This window comes from Charadrius vociferus, unplaced genomic scaffold (assembly GCF_000708025.1).
Source record: "Charadrius vociferus isolate BGI_N301 unplaced genomic scaffold, ASM70802v2 scaffold109, whole genome shotgun sequence".
NCBI classification, from domain to species: Eukaryota; Metazoa; Chordata; class Aves; order Charadriiformes; family Charadriidae; genus Charadrius; species Charadrius vociferus.
The window spans coordinates 2465570-2491412 of NW_009650060.1; the positions used below are offsets into that span (position 1 = coordinate 2465570).

At 36.7% G+C, this 25843-nt stretch overlaps 1 protein-coding gene across 1 annotated transcript in view; it reads left to right on the forward strand.

Annotated features, from left to right (window-relative positions):
• The window catches only part of LRP1B (low density lipoprotein receptor-related protein 1B), a 615617-nt gene that overhangs the window by 392141 nt on the left and 197633 nt on the right, over positions 1 to 25843 (forward strand). The window contains exons 33-35 of the mRNA XM_009891709.1: positions 5941 to 6090; positions 22220 to 22360; positions 24608 to 24733. Of these exons, the coding sequence (XP_009890011.1) occupies positions 5941 to 6090; positions 22220 to 22360; positions 24608 to 24733 (417 nt within the window). The remainder of the gene's footprint in view (positions 1 to 5940; positions 6091 to 22219; positions 22361 to 24607; positions 24734 to 25843) is intronic.

Below are 25843 nucleotides of genomic sequence, written 5' to 3' on the forward strand. Positions count from 1 at the left end.
GTATAACAGTGATAAGAACAGGCATAAAGACATGAAAAGTACTGATGTACTTTTATGTTTTAAGATATTTTTGGCCTGTTCTAATTGAAATCTACCCTAGTGGGTTAAGTATAGTATTATTAACTTTAAGGATGATAGTAGTTGTGTAGACTGAAGGGGAAAGAGAACGCATCTGTAGTTCTCAGTCTTTAGATCATGGGTAAAAAAACTGTAGAGAGCAGAGTTTTAATAAGTTATGGATATATGTGAGAGGATACTTTGACTAGAAATGTAGAACCTTCCTCACCAGAATCCCAGCTGCATGATCAGAAGATAATTTGGCTTATAACTTTTCACATTCGGAAAAGAGCAATAGTTGAAGCATACATTTCTTGTAATGACTTAACCTCATTGAAGGTTTCAGAATTAATATAGTTGATGATAAATTATGTCACCTTGTGGCAAAAAAGCTCTCTGTATATGTAATATTTATTTATTTTTGATTCAGGTCTCTCTCTTTTTGTAATTTCAGTTTTTAGAGAGTTAAAGTGGTTGTGTCAAGTGTTGTTGCCTTATTAATGGCCCATCAATAGAGTGACCACATTTTAAAACATTTATGGGTTTTCATAACCGAATGCAGTAAGCAAGCAGAAGCAAAACTGACTTAGTTAAATAATTCAATAAATTTGACATTTGAGTGGTATGACATGCATTTTAAACCCTAAATTCAAAGAATTTTGTAGATTTTATTTGGTAACTCTTTTGTTGTTTATATGATATTATTTTATTTTTTTTATCTGTCCACTTGAAGAGGCAGTTATCTATTTATCTGGAGAAAAAGGAGTGGTAAACCCACTAATTTTAAGGCAAAGCATAAACACACTTAGTAACATTACAACACTATTCAGAAGTAAGGCTGTGTGCAAAATTTTGCACTGAATATCCTGTGATCATAGGTCACAAGGTCCTAAATTGCAGTCCTTATTTCTGTCATTGAGTTTGTTCTGAGCAGCAGTAAAGCCACTGAACCAAATACATAGTAGAACGGTAAGTACTCATTTTTGTTTGTTTGTTTGAGGGTTTTTTTGTAAGTATATCAGTACTGTCAAAGGCTGCATGTGGAAATCCATGTGGGTTTTGTGACATTTTTCTTCATGGACATGTACAGTCTCACTGGTGTCAGATGGACTATTCAGGTAGGAGTTACGATTGCAACATAAGGTGTTTTTTTTACTTCACCACAGAGCTGCAAGTGAGACAATTTGTTTTCTTGCTGTAGTATTGGATTACTTTTTAACACCTTTGAGATCTGGTAAGAATTACTTGAAATAGGTTATATTCCAGATTGAAGGTTCTTATTGCATAATAAGGAGGCCGTAGAGATTGAATTGTTTTTCCCTTCTTGGTAGTCTGAAAACATGCTAAATCATTAAGTATGTAAAGTGTAGAATATGTAGTATGTAAAGAGTGTAGATATATATATGTATACGTATGTAACGGGGAAAAAAAAGCTTGAACCTGTGTATTGCTGAAAAACTTTTTAATTGGTAGACATCTTGGCTCGGTTTTACTGTTAGTTAGGATGGAAATGAAAACAGATTCTATTGCATGTCCGAGGGAAAATGATCAGATACACTATAGATAAAATGAGTATTAAAGTTCCAATGTCAAACTCTAAATTCAAATATATGCAAAATGCCTTTTTGAATGGTTTAATTTATTCTGACCATTAGCATAAGACATTCCCGTGCTAAGAACATGAAAACACTACTGAAAAGCCAGAGAGTAGCAGTCTTAAAACCTAAATTTAATATTTCATTTCTAACTGAGAAACTGTCTTTCTCCATAAGTGAAACTCTAGTTCATGCAGTGCTAATTTTGAGTATTTGAGCAGTGAGGTGAATGATCTAATAAGTGAGTTCACAGGGTGATGACTGAAAGAGACAAATATATGGCTTATTGGAGTCAAATGTCCTCATAATTGATGGGGTTTTTAGTTTTCTTGAGACATAATTTCAAAATTTGAAGAATGAGGAAAAGTATTTCAATATGTGACCTGAAATATCCTGATGGATTTATTTTTTTTTTTCTCACTTTGAGTTTTCTCAATAGAAAGAGGTGATTTTAATTAAAATAATTTGTTTTAACACCAAGAGTATGTAGTTTGGAGATTTTGGAAACTGATAATCTTAGGATGACAGATTGTGTCTCTTATTTTTATCTTAAATTGTACATACTAGGTAGGACTTCCTAGTCCCTTCTGCAGTTCTAAAAGGCTTACATATAGATTGGTTGAAAAAGGAACTAGTTGCTGGACTTCCATTAAACTGCATTCAGAGTTAGTGCTTAATTTTATACTTTGTGAAACAGATCATCGGTGTCTTGAATTTATTTTCAGTTAAACAGTTGTTTGTTATAAAACTCTAAATATACAAACCATGCATCCAGTGGATTTTTTTTTGTTAAGGAAATAGCTATTATGAAATTGTAAAGTATTGTATTCTTAGTAAGTTTTGAAATAGCTTTGATAAATAACCTTTAAAAACACTCTCCTGCATCACTCTCTCAAAGGACTCATTCAAAGGACTCCATAATCATAGAGGGATAGTGTTGTTTGGGTTTGGTCTCGGGGGGGGTGGAGTGTTTTGTTTTGTTTTTTTAAATAGAATTCAATCCTTTCTTCTGGAAAAAAAACCCTCTGATTTTCCGTTTCGCTCAGGATTATAGTACAGCCCTATTTGCTGTTTAGCTATTCCTGTTTCATTTTCTTGGCTGACTCTTTACTTGAATATCCCTTGCTAATTTGTGCTTTCTTTTGAATATACAGCATAGTCAACAAACAAAATGGTTGCAGATGTGAGCCAAAAATCTTCTTGAGACTGGCTCTTGAAATTTTCTTCTTAAATTTATTTTGTTTGTTTTAAAACAGTTATTTCTTAACTATGTATGTGCGTTTAGCAGAAAAATAAACCTAAGGATTTCCTAATTTTAAGCACTGTTTTTTCACTTCAAATGTAATCAGCCATAAACAGTTAAAAAGCCTTTCTTAAGTCACTAGGGTGTTAAATGTGAACAAAAATTGCAAATACTATTCCTATAATTCATCTAAGCTGTAACAGCAGTGTCCAAGATTTAATTGATTTAGAATGAATCCCATCTTTAATTTTCTAGGAACACACTGTTCCCTTAAGCATCCTGTGCTTTTTAGAGAACATTTCTACAGGTAAAAATGAAGTTAGAGGAACATTCATTATTTAAATAATAAGTATACAAAAAAATGCTATCAAGAGTCATTTCCTTGAACTTCACGGGTACACCAAATTAAAATATCAAACTTGATTTTCTGGTAGTGGAAGCTCAGATCTCATTAGATATATGGCTTTAAGATTGGTACCTCTGTTTATGAATTGCTGGAAAAACCTTTGTGATACGCTTTTTAAATAGTAGCATATTTCTGGAAATTTGAGTAAGGAAATTGGAAAATGCATGTGAAAACAGTGATCGCCTAAGTCATACTCTGGGGACCCCAAAATAAGAAGGACATGGACCTGTTGAGCGAGTCCAGAGGAGGGCCACGAAGACAATGAGAGGGCTGGAGCACCTCTGCTATGAGGAGAGGCTGAGAGAGTTGGGGCTGTTCAGCCTGGAGAAGAGAAGGCTCCGGGGAGACCTTATAGCCCCTTCCAGTACCTAAAGTGGGCCTACAGGAGAGCTGGGGAGGGACTCCTTATCAGGGAGTGTAGAGATAGGATGAGAGGTAACGGTTTTAAACTGGAAGAGGGGAGATTTAGATTAGATATTAGAAAGAAATTTTTCACTTTAAGGGTGGTGAGGCACTGGAACAGGTGCCCAGAGAAGCTGTGGCTGCCCCATCCCTGGAGGTGTTAGAGGCCAGTTGGGGCTTTGAGCAACCTGGGCTGGTGGGAGGTGTCCCTGCCCAGGGCAGGGGGGTTGGAACTGGATGATCTTTAAGGTCTTTTCCAACTCTAACCGTTCTATGATTCTATGATATGGTAATACTTTTTTTTTAAAACACATTAGAATTATCTGAGAGCAACATTTTACGATCCACATATTCAGGTTGACTTTGGCATCTGTGCCATAAGGTGTAGGCCGGTCACCCACGCAAGAATGCATCATGGGTATCTGCGATGCTTACGGCCAGTAAGTCACCTAATGAAAGCATTAGTAAAAATAAGACGATTCCGGAAAAAATCTAAATAAACATGCTCTGCCTACATAAGAAATAATATGTTTTCACAAAGATTGGTAACAGGTGGAATAACGCAACAGGAAAATACTTTGGGAAGAAAAATGTGGTAGACTTGGGTAGAAGGAGATAGGAATGTTATTTCTGTCAGTTGCTGCTGTGTGATTGGAATACCCATGTGTAGAAACACCAGTTTAATAACTGAAGAAGTAGAAAACCTGAGAAGATAACATTGTAATTGCTGTGTAGATTGCATTCAGAGCAGCCCCATAAATAGATCTGTCTGGGTGAAATCGGTGAGTGGCTGACTGGGAGCGGTCAGGAGTTACAGGGAATATTAAGTGCTGTTTATCCCGCAGTAAGGAAACCCTTATACTTGCATACTACCTTTGTGACCCAGAGCAAGGTTCATCCATACTCCCAGGAAAGTTTCCTGTCCTGGGCCAAAATACTGCAAGCGCTGCTTGTCTCCAAGGTCGGTGGCACTGGCTTTTCGCTTTGAGCAACGCCTGTTGTACAAGCACAAACACACCTATGTGCAGAGAGACGCTGCAAGATCAGGCTCTCCTGAAGGCACTGCTCGGTATCCTTATTCTCTCGGGAGCGTGTGTTGTTTTTCTTCTGGGTGATACACTTGCAGGGAGGGGAAAAAAAATATATCAGTAACTGTAAAGGAACTGGAAAGTTGTTTTTGAAAAGCTTAGAAAGCCGACACCTTTTGGCCTCCTATGTCAAAGGTGGGTAGAGAAGTGGTGGCACGATGCCAGCTCTAAGTACTGCAGCACATGGCACTGCTTTCTTCTGTCAGCATTGGGAAAATAGATCTGGCTTTCCACAGAGAAGTGGTTTACAGGATGGAAGAAGGCTACTGTACACTATCAAGAGGTTGACCTATGGAACGAAATACAGTATTTTTTGGCAACTTGCTGCTGGATAACTAACATGAGTTCTGGGAAAACTCTAGTACCAAAGCAAATTATTGTGGCATGTATTGTCACCATGCCAAGCGTATTTCACTGTGGAAAATCTTCAGCTACAATTACTTGAATATTTTTAAAGAATTATAGAAGTTTGAAGCACATTATCTCTTAGTTCTTTGGACTTATTTCCAGAAAATTATATGCCTTGTTTGTTTAGTAGGTTATTTTGCAAGTATTTTTAATTCTACAGTTTTCTTGCTTTTAACTCCCAAGAACTGATTGTGAGGTCAGTTCACTATGAAGCAAAATTAAACTTAATACTGTAAATTTATTGAGAACTAGTACTAGGTTTTGGTATTTCAGCATTCTAAGCAGAGGCTTGTGCATGTAGGGAGAGAACAGACTTTTTATAGTTCTGAATCACAAAAAGTAGCTTGTCTTCTAAGTCTTCATGTATTCATAATTTTAGAACATAAGCGATGGCTTCTGGTTCACATTTACTAGTAGTTAATGACCTCACTTAGGACCTCAGTTCATTCAAGTAATTGTTCATTGCCAGATAATACTCTTTCATCAATCAGTCACTGATTTCTGTAAGTGGGAGAAGTAAAAGGCAGAAATTTTTTTTTAAAGCATGTTTGTTCACTGTGAATGGCCACGTTTATTTGGTTTTCTCATATTTTTTTTTTAAAGTTTGAGTGGATGAGTAATATAATTGTGTGCGTGTACAGATATATATTTCTTAAATACACTTTTATTATGAAAACAGCTTAACACTAAATGTATATTATATATTCAAGCCACAGTTAAAATTGTATACATTAATTACAGGTTTATCAATAGATTATGGAGAGAACAAACTTTACTGGATCAGTTCAGGAAATGGAACCATAAATAGATGCAACTTGGATGGTGGTAATCTTGAAATAATAGATTCAATGAAAGAAGACTTAACAAAAGCCACAGCTTTAACCATTATGGGTAAGTCCAGTGGTAATAACATAGTTTTTAAATGATTGGAAGCTAATTAATGGTGAAATATTAAAAGCTTGGAGAAGCTACTTTTGTTTTAATGTAAATAATACATACAGTACATTCGCCAATGAGACTGATTTTTTTTTTTTTTTGTGAAAAACATTTTTGTATTTCATTGAACAGACAGTTACGATCTGTATTTCAAGCAGATATTTCTAAGTATAGTCTTGTATATATATACACAGGATGAAGGTTACTTTAGTAGTTACTTGTAAAGCATGTTGGAAGGAAGTGTGTTATGCTGTTTATTACAGAGAATTTTCTATGACTTGTTTCTTCTGCTGCTCACTTCTTTCTGTTACCTTAGTTCAGGATAGTCCTAGTTTGTGGGATTGGCTTGCGCTTTGTGAAGTTTTCTTTGGGTTATGAATTGATGATTTGGACAAATTGATGATTTGGATTTTCAGATGTCTGCTAACATTCTACGTATTAAATTGGTTAAAAAAAAGTTCTGTTATACTTTGCACAAAAGAAAGGTTTGGAATGTTTAAAAACTTCTAAATTATTCACAAAAAAAAAAAGTAATCCAAAGAAGAACGGTAACATAAAGAAAAATTCCTAAGAAATTCAAGAAGTTTTTAAGTTGAAGGTTGCTGAATATTATGAGAATATTGCTTTGAATTAACTGTTTCCCATATGCATCTTCAGCTCTTGGCCCTCGCTGGACCTGCAATACAGTGTGTCTGACTCAGAACTAGTGATTTATATTATTCCAGAGATCACTTTAGAACTTTTTGCATTTCCTCCAAATGTTTTGCTCACCTCTGCTCTGGTTCAATTAAAAATTATTTGAAATTAACTCGGGTGTTCCAAAAAAAAGTTCAGTTGATAAGTAGACTTTTGGTGGGATAGTTGACTCATACACTGCCAGAGTCTTTATAAAAAGTATTTTATTTGATTGATTGATTGATTATCTAATGTACATATAGTTGGTGTGCTTGTGAAAGTTATGCTAGATGAACTCCAAAGACTTTATGCATATAGTGTAAATTAAGTCATGTTTTGAACTAGTAACTGCTAACATATTTTCATTATACTGTTCTGGTTTGAGGTAAAACAGGACATATACACATATTTGGCTAGTATTGAACTCTAAATGCCATCAAAATCTGTTGGAGAGGGAATGCTTTTATATATGCGTCATAAACAAAAGCAAGTTTTGTGTCAGAAGGAGTCATGAATGTTAATATAGGAAAATTGTCTCTCATTGATTTGATTGTGACTAGAAATAGAATGAATAGATGCCCTTTACTTTAGGGAGCTATTGCAAGTCTTTAATAGGAGATGTAAAGAGTCTTTGGTCATTCTGTCACTGAGATGCCTGAGGTATCACATCTTCATCTGTGACTCACAGAAGCTACAACAGCGATGATCCATCTGAGATATTGGATAAAGAGTTTATAGCTTTCATTTAAAGACAAGTGTTTCATGCTCGTTTGCATGAAAGTAGTTGCATTTTTGCAGATGTGGAGATGTGAGAATTTCTGCCGCATAGTTTTTAAACACAAGTGTACATCTAATATTCCTAGTTTGGGATGCTTTGTTTTTATGGGTGATGGCAATTCTTCCTACTCAAAATTGATAAACAAAACTTACAATGTGTTTCAGTTTTTCTGTTTGTTTTGCTTTTGGATTTTGTCTGTTGGAGCCGTAGCTGTAATAAACTGCAATATGACATTGCGGTATGATTCCATATATAAATCCGTTGGAGAAAAGTGCAAACAAATACATTTTTATAAACAGTACTGTATGTGCTGATTGAAAAACATGAAAAGTTTCTATATTCATTTCTCCTGTATGTTTTTATATTGTGGAACATATTGTAGCAACATAAATGTCATCTATGTTCTTGCAGTGCTGGTGGCTTTACATCAGCTTCTTAAAGTCAGGCTTTCCTGCATGAGAATGGATCAGAACAGAAAATGGAATGTTATATGAAACAAGATAAGACAGCTGTAATTGATAAATGATCACAACTAATAATATATAAATAAAGAACAATGACTTCTTTATTTATATATTCCGATGCAATTTAATAGAAGGATCTAGCAGGTGAATCACAGTAATTACGGTGTTTATTGCATCATTTTTTGGTCGGTTTCATAAATTTTCTTGACTGCTTTTATCTAAGAACACAGTAACTGCATAAAAAACAAGATGAGCTGGAATGTTTTTTCTGTGTATATACTAAGCTAACTTTTTTTACTATTTGAATTCATTAGTGACTGAAAAAGAAAACGGGTATGATATCTGTGCCCAACCTCTTAGCTGTTTTGTACCATTTAAATTCCACTCAGTGCTGCAGGGTCCTGTAGGCTTCTGCTGTCTTTTCATTTTTCTTTCTTTAACATTTAGTGTTTCCCCAGGTAAAAGCAGTATTTTGGAAAGCTTATATTTTTTGTTAATTTAAGTATATGATCATGTCATATTGTTGGGTTATGTTTCCACTGGGGCAGAAAGAGGAGATAGAGTTGCATATTTTGAGACTCCCTTTGTACAGTAGTCTCACCAGGTCATACATTGTTCAGTTGTTGTTGATCATCAGAACCTTTATTGGTTTGAAGAGCTAAAACAAGGAAAAGGTGGAGGGAACCTCAGTGGATTGAGGGGACAGGGTAATGTGATCTAAGATAGCCCTGGTTCCCGTGCCCCCTGCCAAGGGTGGGTGCGTTGGGGGAGAAAGGATGGTCGGAAAAATTGCTGAATTTCTAATAAATTTACTATACCGGTGATCTCTTCTAGGACCTCAGTCCTTCTTGCCTCTGAATATTTTTTTAGCTGTTTGTGAAGCATCTCGGAGCTCCCAGAGACACCCAAGGGTAATCCAATGGTCTGCATGAAAAGCTAGTGTCTTCCATTCCTTGTCTGGACAGCCTTTTGCATACACAACTAACAGATCTTCTGACAGTTTCTGCTGGTTTTTGCTATATCTTAGAGTTTTCATTCCAGAAGGTTTTTCCGAACTATTAAAGAACTAACGACTGACAGACGCTTGACCCAAGACAGACTTCTTTCTTGCTTCGGTGATCTCTGTGCTGTTCTGATATCTCTGTGTTACCTTGATCTTTGATTCTGTTAATTTCAAAATGGGAAAAGAAATGAGAAGCACTCCATGGTTATGTACTGTGATATGAACTCAATAAATAACGCTAGCTAAGTCATTAATGTTTTGTTTTGCTATGTAATATAGCTTATGGAGTAGTTCAGAGCTTCACCAGGTAATGATGAATGTCATTCCCCTTTAGTAGCACTCCTCAGTCTCCTCACTGTTTGTACTTCATTGCTTTCAATCCCTCTATTTTAGTGTTGCAGTTTAGCCGTTGTAAACTGTTTGGAAGTTACCACTACTGTTTCAGATGTTTACTGTTGTTTAGTCCTTTCCAGATTCTGTTTAATGTTTTCCTATTACATCCTTTAGTGGGACCATATAGAAGGGGATGATAACGTTAGCAAACAAGTTGGTGCCAAAGTGACTCTCAGGTTTAGCATTGAGGGAAATGGAAAAAAGTTACGTAATTCACACCTTTCTGTATTTTGGTTCTTTCTTTTATTGGTTTTCTACTCAGTAGTGTCAGTCGTCTTTCTCTTTCCATATGCAGAGCTCCAAAATGCCTAGACTTTTGGTGCCTGCTTTTGCTACATCTTTTTGAGCATGATATAGATGGGATGAAAATTATATTCTATTTGAAAGTAAAGCATTTGAATATATACAAAATTACTATTTTTTTCCATGCCTACAAAAACTGATTTTTGCTGTTGTCAATCTGTATTACAAAGGTGTTGCTATAAATCCACATTTGCTTTTCTACTTGTCTCACTTTTTCTTCAAATTCACATTCACTGTGTGAAATGTCAGTGTATGCAACATCAATCATTTTTAGCTAATTTACCATTCAAAACTGCCTGTGAATTCTTTTAGTACCTCCCACTGTTTATTGTCTTGCATTTGGTCAACAGTAATTTTTTTCTGCTCCTATGTTAACTATTCATTTTATTTTCTTCAAAAAACTCTGAAGTTTCTTCTGGTCTTTTAGAACCTTATCTAATTCACAGCACCCTATGCCACATGTAATTTTCAATACGTGCTCCTGACACCACGTACAAATTGATAACAAATATATCCACTGTTTTGGAAACTCAGGGTGTTCCATGTGACAATCTCTCTAATTTTCTTATATGGTACAGTGATACTTTTTTCAACATTGAGAAAATACTTCCTATGCTTGTGTTAAGGTCTGAGTTTAATGTATCATTTTCAGCATCTGATTCTAGCAGTTTTTTTCTGGTAGCCAGTGTCTGGGTGTAATCAAACTATATAGAAGTATTTGGCGTTCTGCAGGAAGACTCATTTCCTCCCTTCCAAATTACTTAATGAAAATGGTTCTTTGACTGTAACTGAAACAGGTTAGAAATTTACCTTTGTGGTGAGAAGTAGATCTATTTCTGAATTGGTGAGCAGAGCCATTATATCACAACATTTGGATTGCAAAGGAACTTGCAGCAGCATCTGAATGTATTTCCAAACTGGTATATTCTTTCTTTAATGACATATAGCTCGGAATCATGAATTGAGCATTGCCAGAAAAGTATTGATTAGTTATTGTAAGTTTGTCGCTGAGAAGAAAAAGATATCGAAGGCTCCTGTCAGCAGTTTTGGTGGAAGTAATTGACTGGATTTTGTATCAGGTCCTCACAGAAAGACAGTTTACACAAAATCCAGCTCATTTCACTACAAAATAGGTATATGGTGTAGATTGTATAGTCAAGATATAATTTGTTGTGCGTTGGTGATTTATTTTTTTTTTAAATACTTATGGTAGAAACCTCAAAGGAAATATTCCATGATACTGAGAAGTAGCATTTTCTAATTGCTGCTTACTAGTGTAAAATAGATTAACTTCATGAAGTGAATGACTCTATGTATAAGTGCTATTTCTGTTGAAATTAATCTAAAAAGATACAATCAGTAATATAACAAAATCAGACATATGTATTAGCTTTTTAATGGGAGTGCAGATATTAGAACAATGTCTTTTCAACACAAACTGTATATAATGCCGTCATTAAGGTGTATTTTCAAACAACCAGAACAGACAGTAACAATTACAGTATTTCGTTTTAGACGGGAAATGTGGTTCATATTACCAAAATATATTCCCTGGTGCTGTTTAACATCTTTGTTGGAGACATGGACAGTGGCATTGAGTGCACCCTCAGCAAGTTTGCTGACGACACCAAGCTGTGTGGAGTGGTCGACATACTGGAGGGACCTGGAGAAGCTTGAGGTGGGCCCAAGCCAACCTCATGAAGTTCAACAAGACCAAGTGCAAGATCCTACACATGGGTCAGGGCAACCCCAAGCACAAATACAGGCTGGGTGGAGAATGGATTGAAAGCAGCCTTGAGGAGAAGGACCTGGGAATGTTGGTGGATAGGAAGGTCAACGTGAGCCGGCAATGTGCACTTGCAGCCCAGAAAGCCAACTGCATCCTGGGCTGCATCAAAAGCAGTGTGGCCAGCAGGTTGAGGGTCTACTCTCCTCTGCTGAGGCTCCACCTGGAATCCAGCTTTGGAGTTCTCGGCACAAGAAGGACATGGACCTGTTAGAGCGAGTCCAGAGGAGGCCACAAAGATGGTCAGACGGTTGGAACGCCTCCCCTATCAAGATAGGCTGAGAGAGTTGGGGTTGTTCAGCCTGGAGAAGAGAAGGCTCCGGGGAGACCTTATAGCAGCCTTCCAGTATCTGAAGGGCACCTGCAAGAAAGCTGGAAAGGGACATTTTACAAGGGAATGTAGTGATAGGACGAGGGGTAATGGCTTCAAATAGGAAGAAAGGAGATTCAGATTAGATATCAGGAAGAAATTCTTCACTCCAAGGGTGGTGAGACACTGGCCCAGGTTGCCCAGGGAAGTTGTGGCTACCCCATCCCTGGAGGTTTTCAAGGCCAGGTTCGACAGGACTTTGAGTAACCTGGTCTGGTGGGAGGTGTCCCTGCCCATGGCAGGGGGGTTGGAACTAGATGATCTTCAAGGTCTGTTCCAACATAAACCATTCTATGGTGCAGTTTCCTTTCATCATGAGATTAAATAATATATTGATTATCTGATTTATGTTTTATCCTAAGTAAAGTTTCAAAAATAACACCAGAACACTGGTAACCACAATTTCTAGTAACTCAAGTGGTGGGAGCTGAGACTTCTCTGGATATAATTGCAAAGTGAAGGGGGCTGCTTAGATCAGGAAACTTCAAATACATACACCTTAATTTTCCAAGTCATCAGTCTTCTAATTGCCGTAACACCATTCATTACATTAGCATTAATATATGAAATATATCTAGGCAATTTGCCCGGTTCTAAGTACAGTACATAGTTGTCTTCCATAAATACTCAAACCACCATTAATGAAAACTAATGGCCCATCAAAATCTGCATTCAGAGTACTGCTTGAAATCTCCAAAGGACTGTCCACAATGCTAGTGTAGCAATTTTTGGCATTTGAAATTACTGTTTCCCGATAAGTTGCTACGCTTAATGCTAATTACCCAACAACATGGATAAATACAACAATTTTAATGTATATTATAACCCAGTTTCAGCAACAAGATTGTAATTAGTGATCGAACAACACTCTTGTTAGCATAATCAAGCAAATAAATCATTTAACTTCAGTTTGATATTTAAAGGTTTTAAATACTGTTATTTCTTCCCTAGTTCATGCAAGCAAGTTGTCTTTATGCTACAGTCAAGTCATTTTGTAAAATCATCTAGTATATTTTAAAATTAATATAGAAATGGATTAATTCATCCTAGTACTAGAAATCACAGATGAGTTATCTACTGAGAGAATATATTGATAATGCAGACAGAAATAATCCAAAACTCTGCTTAGAATTGTGGTCAAAAATAGCTGTGTAACATGTTGAGGGTTTTTTTGGTGTGAGACTGTGTTGTGGCATATATTGGCCTTGAAGCAGTTTCTGAACAATTAAAACCTGTATTCTTTAGGTCTTAGGGCATAACTAGCCAGCTGTGACCAGGTCATGTTTTGTGGCAGGTAAGAGGTTTGTCCTCAAGATATCTGTACTTCAGAATTTGTGGGTTGGTTTTGGTTGGTTTTGTTTGGGTTTTGTGTTGTTGTTTTTTGGTTGGTTGTTTTTTTATGGTTAATATACCTGGATTGTCAGGATTTGCATGACCTTCACCTTACTTAAATTTTCAGGTTGTGTTTCTCATTTAACTCCCCATACTGTATCCATATCTCTTTCTAAAACTTGTAGTACACCATATAAAGCCTCCATGTAAAAGAAGAATAAATGCTAGTTCAGTAACATTTTGTAAGTTATATTTTCAATTAAATATTTATCCAGGTGTCATCTTAACAAGGATGGAAGAGGAAGTTAAAAGAATCATTATGAAGTGTATTTTGAGAATTCTCTGGTGATTTGTCGTGATTTGTCCTTTTTAGCGGCGTAGGTGATGTTAGAGACTACTCAGCTTCTGTGTTCACAGTCAGGTACTTCAAGGACTAGTAATAAGTTTATGCTGTGATGATTTCTGTTTCTTGTGTCATGAAAGGAGGGAAAGAAGAACTCTATGATCTGACATGTCTGACAACATTGATGGAAATTGTCTAGATACTGTTAACTACATAAGAAGGTAGCAATAGTCTCAATTAGTAGCTCAGTAAGCAAAAGAGGCACATGATGGGACATTCACTTGGTGATGTAGAAATGGTTTTGCTCTATACTAATACTAAAGGGGAGAAAGGAAACTCTTCGTGGTGCAGCTAATTATTAGTAATTGAACTTCTTGATTAAGCACACGCCATGCCTTCATCTGTCGGTAAAAGAATACAGAAAGTTGGTTATTTGGGGGTTTTGTTTCATTTCCCTAAAGAGAAAGGCAAGTCAACAGATCTCAGTTTTGGGAGCTGTTGAAACCATAGCCAAGCATGAGTTTTTTCACAAAATACTAAAGAAATGCCTGAGAGCGTTTGATCACTTCTTTGAAGTAAGTGATGCAAAACACCAAAACTGTATGTGTTTTGCTTCCTTCCTGTACTCCAGTCTTAAAAAAAGAAAATATTTTATGGTTGGGTTTAGATATGTAAACCAGTATGTTGTAGTATGCTATGTGCAGGACAGCAGGCATTACCAAAATTATTTAATGGGCCATTCTGAGTCATGGTGAAATAGAGGATTTGAAGACTAAAATCACTTCTTCACATATAATCATTTCATTGAAAAAGTTAGGCTAAACCTTTAGGATAGATAATTCGTTATTGTGGGTCATAATCTCAAAAAAAAAAAGAAAAAAAAAAAGAAGGCAGTGGCAAATTCCTATGATTTCACTTATGGAGTATATCACAGTCACTTTTATATTCTTTGCTCACATCTGTCTTTCTGTTATAATTCACACCATCAAAATTAAGCACAGGAATTTCTTGCTGTAAGGATTATCTGATAAAAAGCATCATCAGATGCAAGCTACTATTAATTTAACAGATTGATACTGCAGGATGATCTTTTCACTCAGTCAATCCTGGCATCTTTGGATGTGTAGGATATAGAATTCCTTTATATTTTACACAAGTTTCACTGGAGAGTTCCATTTTTGTCTCCGAGTCTTCATATTCAGAATATTTTTGTTCTAGAGATTGTTGTCTCATCATATACCTGTGAAGACTACTCAATAAATGCTTTTTTCCCCTTGATATTTTCAGAGTTTATTTTCTTTTGTGCAGTAGCTTTTTACAGTTACTGCAATGGAAATTATTTTTCAGATCTGTAACTTTCATCATGAAACACTCAACTGTCTGGCTTTATAAATTAGTTATTTAAATATTAAACCGGCAGCATAGGCAACAATTAATTTAACTGAAAAGAAAATTAACTAGAAATGAAGCTAATACACAACATCTGTTGGAAAGGTAGTGTTCCCGAAGTTTAAAAGTGTTTTTTTTTATCTGGGTTTTTACTTCTAGTTCATCAACAGTAATAACTTTTTCTGTCTGAAATTCAAATGCTGATGATGTTAAACTCACCATTATACAGACTTGCCCCATTTAATTATTTCATTTAAGGTGTTTAAAAGATACATAACTATTTGGAGAAAAAAAGGAAATGTTCATACTTTTTTCTTCATGTAGAACATTGCTGCGAGATTGTATTTCACAGTAATTAATACTTTAAATATAGTGAAATGTTAACTCACTGCAAAGCAATAGTTTGTTAGTAACCTAAGCATATGGTACTGTCCATATACGGCCAATTACATTGTTCCAGTTGGAAAATATACATGATAAATGGAAGATAAAATTGAATTCAAGCAGCTGCTATAATTTCTTTTCCTTTTTCTCTTGTTTTTCCTTTCATGGTTAATTTTAACATTCTCATGAAAACTATGTTGTGTTGCCCTTGAGACTATTGGTCAAATCTAGGTCTGAGGTAATATGATATGAAAATGTTAGCTAGTTCAGTTGGTTTAAAATAGTTACTTTTCCAAAAGACTTGGAGCACAGAGGAATTGCTTGCACTTATTTTTATACTAGTTTGTTAACTGAGAGAATATAACAGAGATGAGCCAATGAAACCTCTCATCCTGCTGGAGGACCTCAACCACCCTGACATCTGCTGGAAAAGTAGCGCAGGGAGCTGTACGCAATCCAGGGGACAAATGGAGTGCATCAAGGATAACTCCTTAAGCCAGGCAATAGACAGACAGCCCCACTAGAGGGAATGCGATACTGGACCTGATGGTCACCAATGCAAGTGAGCTAATTGGTGATGTCACGATTGGAGGCAGCCTGGTCTGCAGTGATCATGCACTAGTGGAGTTCACAGTCCTGAGGAACATAGGTCAGGCGAAGAATTAAGTCAGGACCCTGAATTTTAGGAAAGTAAAATTCCAGCTCTTCAAAGAGTTGGTCAATAGGACCCCCTGGAAAACTGTCCTCCAGGACAAGGGAGCAGAACAGAGCTGGCAGATCTTTAAGGATGCTTTCCACACAGCGCAAGAGCTCTCAATCCCCAGGTGTAAGAGATCAGGAAAGGAAGGCAAGAGACTGGCATGACTGAGTTGAGACCTGCTGGTCAAACTAAAGGGCAAGAAAGAGATTCACAGGCAGTGGAAGCAGGGACACGTATCCTGGGAAGACTATAGGGATGCTTCCCAGTTGTGTAGGATGGGGTCAGGAAGGCCAAGGTGCAGCTGGAGCTGAACTTGGCAAGGGACACAAAGAATAATTAGAAGGGCTTCTACAGGTATGTCAGCCAGAAAGGAAGGTCAAAGAAAGAGTAGTCCCCCTGATGAGCAAGACTGGCAAACTGGTAACAACGGATGAGATGAAAGCTGAAGTACTCAACAACTTTTTTTCCTCAGTCTTCACTGGCAACCTCTCTCCCCACACCTCTCAAGTGGATGGACCGTGGGTCAGGGACTGGGAGAGAAAAGTCCCTCCCACTTTAAGAGAAGATCAGGTTTGTGACCACCTGAAGAACCTGAATATACACAAGTCTATGGGGCTTGATGAGATGCATCTGAGAGTCCTGAGGGAACTGGCTGATGTGGTTGCCAAGCCATACTCCATGATATTTGAAAAGTCATGTCAGTCAGGTGAAGACCCCGGTGACTGGAAAAAGGGAAACATCATACCCATTTTTAACAAGAGTAGAAAGGAGGACCCTGGGAACTACCAACCTGTCAGCCTCACCTCTGTGCCTGGGAACATTATGGAACAGATCCTCCTTGAAGAATCCTCAGCCTTGCCAGCTGAGGCCAAACCACAACACTATGCTAAGGCACATGGAAGACAGGGAGGTGATTTGATACAGCCGATGTGGCCTCACCAAAGCCTGCCTGACCAACCTCGTGGCCTATGATGGAGTGATTACATCAGTAGACAAGGGAAGAGCTACAGATATAATCTATCTGGATTTCTGTAAGGTCTTTGACACAGTCCCCCACAACATCCTTCTCTCTAAATTGGAGAGGACCAGATGTGACGGGTGGACTGTTGAGTGGATGAAGAATTGGCTGGATGGTTGCATCCAGAAAGTAGTGGTCAACGTTTCAATGTCCAGATGGAGATCGGTGACAAGTGGTGGCCCTCAGGGGTCCATGTTGGGACCAGTACTGTTTAATATCTTCATCAATCACATAGAGGGATTGAGTGGACCCTCAGCAAGTTTGTGGACAACAACAGCTGAGTAGTGCGTTGGACACACCTGAGGGGTGGGATGCCACCTAGAGGAACCTTGACAGGCGCAAGAAGTGGGCTTGTGTGAACTTCATGAGGTTCAGCAAGGCCAGTGCAAGGTCCTGCACCTCTGGGTCAGGGCAACCGCTGGTACCAATATAGGCTGGAGAATGAAACTATTGAAAGCAGCCCTACCGAGAAGGACTTGGGGGTATGGGTGGATAAGAAGCTGGACATGAGACAGCAATGTGTGCTTGCAGCCCAGAAAGCCAACCATATCCTGGGCTGCATCAAAAGAAGTGCGGCAAGCAGGTCAAGGAAGGTGGTTCTGCTTCTCCAGTACTGCATCCAGCTCTGGAGCCCTCAGCATGTGAAAGACATGGACCTGTTGGAGTGTGTCCACAGGAGGCCACACAGATGATCCGAGGGCTGGAGCACCTCTCCTGTGAGGACAGGCTGAGAGAATTGGGGTTGTTCAGCCTCAAAAAGAGAAGGCTTCAGGGAGACCTAATTGTGACCTTTCAGTATTTAAAGGGGGCATACAGGAAAGATGGGGACAAACTTTTTAGCAGGGTATGTTGTGATAGGACAAGGGGTAACGGCTTTAAACTAAAAGAAGGAAGATTTAGACTACATATAAGGAAGGAATTTTTTACACTGAGGATGGTGAAACACTGACCCAGGTTGCCCAGAGAGGTGGGAGATGCCCCATCCCTGGAAACATTCCAGGTCAGGTTGGATGGGGCTCTGAGCAACCTGATCTAGTTGAAGGTGTCCCTGGTCATTGCAGGGGCGGTTGGACTAGATGCTCTTTAAAGGTCCCTTCCGACCCAAACTACTCTATGATTCTCTGAAACCTTGTTTTATTACTGAGACATCCTAGAAGGCTAGTACCAGAACTACATTTTATTTGATTGATTAAATTTTACTTAACAAAGTATAATATAGGAATATTGGAAAAATACAGGCTGTGCATCCTCAGAAGTATACTTTTAAATTCATACCATAAAAATCCATAGCTGCTTTTCTGAAGCAGTGAGCTACAGAATGTTAGCCAGTCACTAAGGCGGTTGACTTGACTAAGTCAGGAGAAACTGATAATCCACAGTGAGCCTGAAGGAAGGTCATTGTACTGTTTTAGTCTTGGGACTTCCGGACTTAAGTCTTAAGGACTCAGGTAGGGTGTTCTGGCATTCAATGAAAATGAGAAACCAAGCACTGTGAAATGTATTAATGACTGTGAAACTTGCTTGTCATGCTGGGACATTGAGGCCATCCCATCATACATCTGCGTGTACTCTAGAGATCGTGAGGACTCAAGTGTTAAGGACTTGAAGTCAGAAGATTGGCTGTGGTTTCTGTGTCAGTGTTTGCCCATTAGTTCGTTGAAGTTTGTTTGATACCAAAGCTGTTAAAAAACATATTCTTGTGCATTAGGAGATAGAGCCTGCTTCTAATTATTTTTTTCATGATTTCTTAGTTATTGATTATAATTTGGTTTTAAAGAAAAATGTGTTTTAGCATTACAAGCAATTTTATTCACTTGTGAAAATGAATTTCTTCCCTAGGGTAAAGTCAGTAGAATTTCCATATGTAACTAGGCATTTTTATTCAGGATTTTCTATGAAAGTAGCCTCAAATCAGCAGTTGTTGCCGCAAAAGTAGAACTGGAGAAGACTGCTTTCATATCTGCTGCATCTTAATAATATGGTAACTTCAGCTTCTCTCTGTAACCTTCTCTCCATAATACTTCCAGTGCAATACCCCACATCTTCCACCCTAAGACCTCACCCCGGTTTCTCTTCTGTACAACAGATGTCTCCACATCTGCACTGTGAGCACTTGTAGAGCCTTTCCCCATTCACAGTTCCGCAATTTGCTGTCACAATACCCCATTTTCTTCCATGTATTCCTTAAATTTCCCTTTTTTTTTTTCTCTCCAATCTATTCCCCATCTTCTGTGTGTCAAAACAAAGCACAGGCTGTTGCCACCCTGGAGCTGCACGTGAAGTGATATTCTGGCCAGCACATGTGCCGCGTGGCCATCTGCCTGCCAGCAAACCAGTCAATCATTCTGCTCTTTCCCAGTATACTGGGGCTCGGTCAGACAAGATTGTGTATGGTGTGGCTTTTGAGTTTGTCACGGAAGTATGGCATATGCGTGTTCTTGGTTTCACTTCAAAAGGAAATCTGTATTTTGACAAAGGTTGCGTTAGCTCTGCGCGTTGATTTTTCCTAAGGTTGGAAATAGTTATCAAAAACTAGCAGAATTGTCTCGTGCCTCTACTGTGAAAATTGGAAGACAGGATGTTGTTGTTCCCGTTACACTTGATAGAAATAGCTGGCAGTGCTTGGCGTTGGATTTGTTTGTCTGCAGCTAGAAACATCAGGAAGTTCTTCACTGAAATAATGCTTTTATGCAATGACTGAAGGATGACGTTAAGAGTTAGCGTTGGCTAAGTGTTTTCTGTATGTTCGGTATGCTCTGTGTTTCAGTCTCACCCAGACAGGAAAGGACTGATTTGCTTTGCTTCCAGCATCCATTGAGATTGATGAATAATGGGAACAAGCTGGCTGAAATTAATTATGATAAACATGAAAATATTATGTTATAAGGGGAAAACAGCTGAAGGACTTTGGATTGGTTAGGTAAGGAGCTCTTCACTGTGAACATTCAGTCACTATGAGTTAGCTGAGTTCTTGTTTTGGAAGCGAGTTTAAGTTGTCAAGTGTTTAGTCTGTTAAAATTAGACAGGAAGCATCATTACTATGTTTATTATTCTTTTGGATCTGACAAAAGATCGCTTGCCTTTCAGAAATTCACTTTTGCAATTTCAGCGTGTTCTTTAGTTTCCTCTGAACTGAACCATTGCCATGTGCCTCATGGAAGATACGTACGTGGAATATGTTAGTTTGCATTAAACAAATGATTCCATCTTGAGTGTGCAATGCTGGTGCCTGCGTATGTGAAATTTAAAGGTTGGGTTTTTTTTCTGTCTTGGCAAGTCACAAATGGCTGATTTCAGCATCCCGATTCTCAAGTTGTGATAGTCTCAGATGCGATATAAAGGTGAGCAGTCCTTGGGCACTCTGATTCATGACACCTGACTCTACTCGCACTGGCCGTACTGTCAAGGACTAACAGTGCCGTACTACAGAGCTTTTCCATTGTCACCCCGATGTCCTTATCGAAACACTGATAGGATGTAGCTGTTGTAGAAAACAGTTCTGTCATCTTAATGTCATCCTCCAGAGCTCCAGTAAAACTAATAAATGTGGCCTTTTATATACATAAGGGTATAAAGGGATACCAAGAGAGTGAAGGGCTTTCTTCTGATTTCCCCTAATTTTAACCTATTCTGCCTTTCAAGCCTTAGCAATAGGGAATACAGATTTTCTATGAGAACTGCTGTGGAGGTTTTGAAAAATACATATTTAATATTCTTTTCTTCTGTTTGCTTTATTTTTTCCCTGCTGTGTTTCCCAAAAGATCTTCTTTGCTTTTTCCTTTTTTGCTTTGTGGTGGTTGTGATTTTTTATAGCCCATTTGTACAATATCAAGTGATGGTGTGAACCACAAAATATTCAAAACTTGGTGGGAATACCACCCCAATACTGGTTTGAGGAAAAGTAATAAAGATTCTTACCTTAAAGAAATTATAAACCATTGACACTGAGCCATCTTACTAGCGTTCATTAGATGAATAAAAGACCAGCAAACTCTTTAACTGACGAAGAACTTTCATTAATTCCAGCAGGTAATGAGTCGAAGTCTCAAAATGACAAACTGGTAACACTGATAATTGTTGTATATTTCTGAACAAAACTAAAGCAATCTCTAACGCTGATATTTAAATTATGTTAACGGGGCTTCAAAAATAACATTTTCCCGAAATGATGTAAGTGAAACAGAGATTATACATCTTGTGTATACCTTTCATTTCTTGAAATGTCTTTTAAATTGCTTGTCTTCGTACACTGTTGTTTAAATTGTGATGAAGATTATCTTTGCATTACTACTGACATCGGTGTCTTAATTTCTTTTTTAATGAAAATTTACATTCCACAGTAACCGGTATTGCCACAACAATATGATCGAGCTTAGTGTTTCTATCCTTATGTCACTTTAGAAACCTGTGTGAATTTAAGTGAAATCTTCATGACTGAAGTCACCTGAAATCCCACCCTTGAAAAATATGTTGCACATAATGCAATTGTGCATCAAGTGAGAATTCTGTCATAAATTTTTGACGAGTTCTACATACTATGATTCAAGTATTCTACATGTGTGAATTGACGAGGATGGTTTGAAGTTTTATGCTAGTATGTGCATAGCAGATCTCATTTTTTTGGTTATTTTAAGATCTTGTGTAAATTAGGATGAAAAACTTACTATTCTTGTAAGTGGGTAATTTCAATAATTTCTTTAAGACAGTAACTAGATCCTTAATGATTTTTATGGTAATTGTCGTACTTATTAATTTGAACACTCAAGTCAAGCAATGAAAACCTGGAACCAGACTTCCTGTCGTCTCTACATACATAATGAATGGATATAGCAAAGTTTGAGAGAAATCCCTGTGTGGTAGTAGTATATGATCTGTGAATAAGGTTTTGTAACTTCCAGTTATAAGTTGGGAATTCATTTTTTCCACTTAAAAATATGTGAAAACCTATCACTAAAGAGAGAAAAGTGCATTTATAAATCCAAAATTTCTGTGTTTAAAATAAGAAAAATACATTATTTATTCTTTGAGCAATTTTCCTTAAAATTAGTCTGAAGATTAACCTCAAAATCTTTTTCCCACCTTAGGTTTCAAGCATATGTAATTTGATAGTAATCCTCTTAATTTTTAAAATTTGAAAATTTTACAGATAAAAAGCTTTGGTGGGCTGACCAGAACTTAGCTCAGATTGGTACCTGTAACAAAAAAGATGGAAGAAACCCAACTGTCCTGCGAAACAAAACTTCAGGTGTTGTACATATGAAAGTGTATGATAAAGCATCACAGCAAGGTATGTAAGATTTTAAGCATGTTTAGCTCTTAGATTGCCTATTATCTTTTCCCATGTTACTCTCCAAACATGGCTAGAACAAAAGAATATGTTTTTCCTTGTAATTCAGGGATAAAATAATATAAAATATTTTTTTAATTTAATAGATTACTGAATATAATAGGATAACTGATGTAGAATATCTGCCTGATATATTTTGATTTATCATGTTTTTTGAAGTTTACACTACAGTGAAGTTTGAGGCAATCTAAGTTTAACATTTTTAGTAAAAAAAAAAAAAATCAGTATGTGAACCTCATCTCAAATCATTGAATTTTAAGAAGTGAAGTATTATGAGAGAGTTCATTAATATTCCTAATTATCTATTTATTTTAAGACAGTTTAATTCATCTAAATTGACAGAAATGACAGTAGCATAAACCAAAGGTGGGATAGCAGAAAAATGGGGGAATATTGCTAATACTGCCAAAACGTAGTTGGCAAAGGGGGAGCTAAGATAATACGAAAAATTGTAATTTGGGGTCATGCACACAGTTTTATGAATTTGAAGATCAGTGATGAAGACATTTGGGAAATTCATTAGAAAGAGATTATTTCTGATTCCAGCTACTTTCAAAGTGTTGATGGTTGCACTGAAAGTGACGAGGAGGGGGTCTACATGAAACAAATGATTTAATTCTGCAGAGAAGCTTCCAAATGAACACAGGATGGAGCTAAGCTGTCTGATGGACAATAAGTATTATATGTACAGAGTACATTAAGTCAGTTCCATATTGAGCACTTCTGGGAACACTTACCATTTTACCTAATCTAGGAAACACCAAAGGTGCTTGGCCAGTCTTGCCCTTAGTTTTAAATGTGGTGGAACAGTAAGTAATAAACATTTAGGTATTCAGTAATGTTTCTGTCATTTGAAAATGCTTGAACTCCCTGCCACGGAGACGTACAGATGGCCTCGTGAGTTCCCACGTGTTAGCAATATCTGGGGTCTATGGCATTAATATGCATCTTCCACTGTAAAAAAGTCAAGAAAAGGAACAGTTCTTTTTGTATTACTGAACTTTAACCGTAATGAGAGCCCTGAAGTTGTGTAATGAAATGTCACCTTGCTGATCTATATTTGACCGAGCAATGTAAGGTTGGATATAATTCTTATATCCAAAAGGATATAAAAATTAAACAGTGTAGATGGGATTCAGCTTTACACTTGCACGATTTTTTTTTAAAGAATCTTTGCATATTTTGTATGCATCTTTCATTTCATTAAATCAAAATGACACAAGAGCAAATGTGATGAGGGCACTTACAGATTTCTTTGTAGACTTGTATACAAATTTGATGTCCTAGATTTTTTTTTTTTTTCGCTTTCTTTACTCTACAATTTTTCCCTTTGAGGATACCTGAGGCTTTGAAACCTCACCTGTCTTTTCCAGTTGGGTGGTTGGATCATTAGAAAACATCTATGATTTTTACATGAAGAAATGCTTTCTACTTCAAAATTAGGAATGCAAAAATAAATGTGACAAGAAGTGTTCTGATTCATAAAGACTTGGTAACTTGTAATTAACTAATTCCTCGAACGTCTTAGTAGACTTAAATGTTTCTTCGTGAAGCTTCAAATTTCTGAGATGTGTTTATTGTGCTGTGTATAATGTTTATTATAAATCTTATTAAAAAGTGTTTATCTATTACTTAAAAGTAAATATTGTTTTAATTAAGAAGTAGGAGCATGGATCTGTGAGATCACATTGGAGCGTATCTTAAATATGCTAAACCAATAGTGGTTCATGCAGATACGAGGTTAATATAAAATTTGATGAATGAATACAGTATGATTAATGATTTGCTCATGGTCTAGAATAAGATACGCTTTCTAGACTAACATCAGTGAGATTTCAGCGTTGCTACTCACAAAAGTAATGTAGTATTTTCAGTTTTATCATATGCTTTTACTTTAAAATAGCAGTTTCTAATTCAGAAAACTGAGTTATTTAAAAAAAAATATTCTGAGGAAAAAACCCCTTACTCTAAGTGCACAGATAAAATGCTGTAAGAGTGAAGCATGGAAGAATCTATGACTAGTAGCTTACCTGAAATATTTTATGCATATCTCAAATTTTCAGAGAAGTTAGCTGAACAAAATTTGGTTTTGGTAATATTAATAAATTTATGTCAACACTTGTTTTTAGTCAGGATTGCACTGTTCAGATTTTGATTCCTCTTGTGTCTTCTCCCATCGTGTTATAGGTAGCAATTCCTGTCAGTTAAATAATGGTGGATGCTCCCAGCTTTGTTTACCAACGTCAGAAACCACCAGAACTTGTGTGTGTACAGTAGGCTACAACCTTCAAAAAAACCGCATGGCATGCAAAGGTGAAATGGCTTTTCATATTTATTTTAACTCAGTTTTATGGAAACGCCGTAATGACCAAATAAACTGTCTTTAATAATTTCAAGTTAAATAGCCATACTTAATATGCTTGATTAAAGCAGTAACAGAGAGATGACTGTTGTGGTTAGGACAGACTTAAATTTAGCTTTTAATTTCTTTCTTTATATCTGCATAGCTTTTTGTGGAAACTCTGAGGAATATATTTTTTGTGGGTTTTTTTAATATAGGCAGAAAAGCAAACCATCTGAGCTATCATGAATGGCAGTACATATTTGTTCAAGGTCATATACCTTATCTTTAAATGAAATTATAGGCTACAGTATCTGAAAGGTTGGGTATCTTATCCTATTGTGTTACCCTAAATATAAAGTAAGGTCTGATTTTTTTTTTTTTTTTTAATCATTTGTCCAATTGAGCAGGAAAAAATCAAAACATAGCTTACATCCGAAGTCTTATTTTTTTCCTTGAATAATACAAAACGGCCTTATGGGCAAGGTACTTTGTAGTTGTATAAGTTTAATATTATTTATTCCTATGAGGGATTGCTACCTTATAGTAGAGTACACATGGAAGCAGAATTAAGCAACGTCAATGTGGCTTTTCTACTTCAGTGCTTTTCATATGTGACTTAATAGCATGTTCTTAATGTTTTTTATTTCTTTTAAAAGTAGTAATTTTTACTTTTACAATTACTTCTTCAGATATTTATAACTTTCAGTTGTGGGTTAAGGTAAAACAGGTGGGTGTTGTGTATTTGAAATGTATTCCTCCTTTATGTCTAATTATACTACTTTCTAGATCATAACAGCTTCTTATGATTAAACTTTTCTTCAGTTAAAAAGAGGTCATGAGTCGAAAAGATTTTTATTCTATCTTGAAAATTCATGGAGAAAAACTGACAAGTACTGTTCTGTACACATATGCTTTCTTGGCATTGTTCTTTTCATTTGCTAGCTAGATTTCTTCTTGCTTTTGAGAAAACTTTGTAATTCTCTACCTGAACCTTTTTAGTCCATATTCTTAGGGTCTCCTACTAGCTAGCTCTTTACAAAGAAAGAAATTTTCCAAGAATTGGTGTGAAGAAAAAAGAG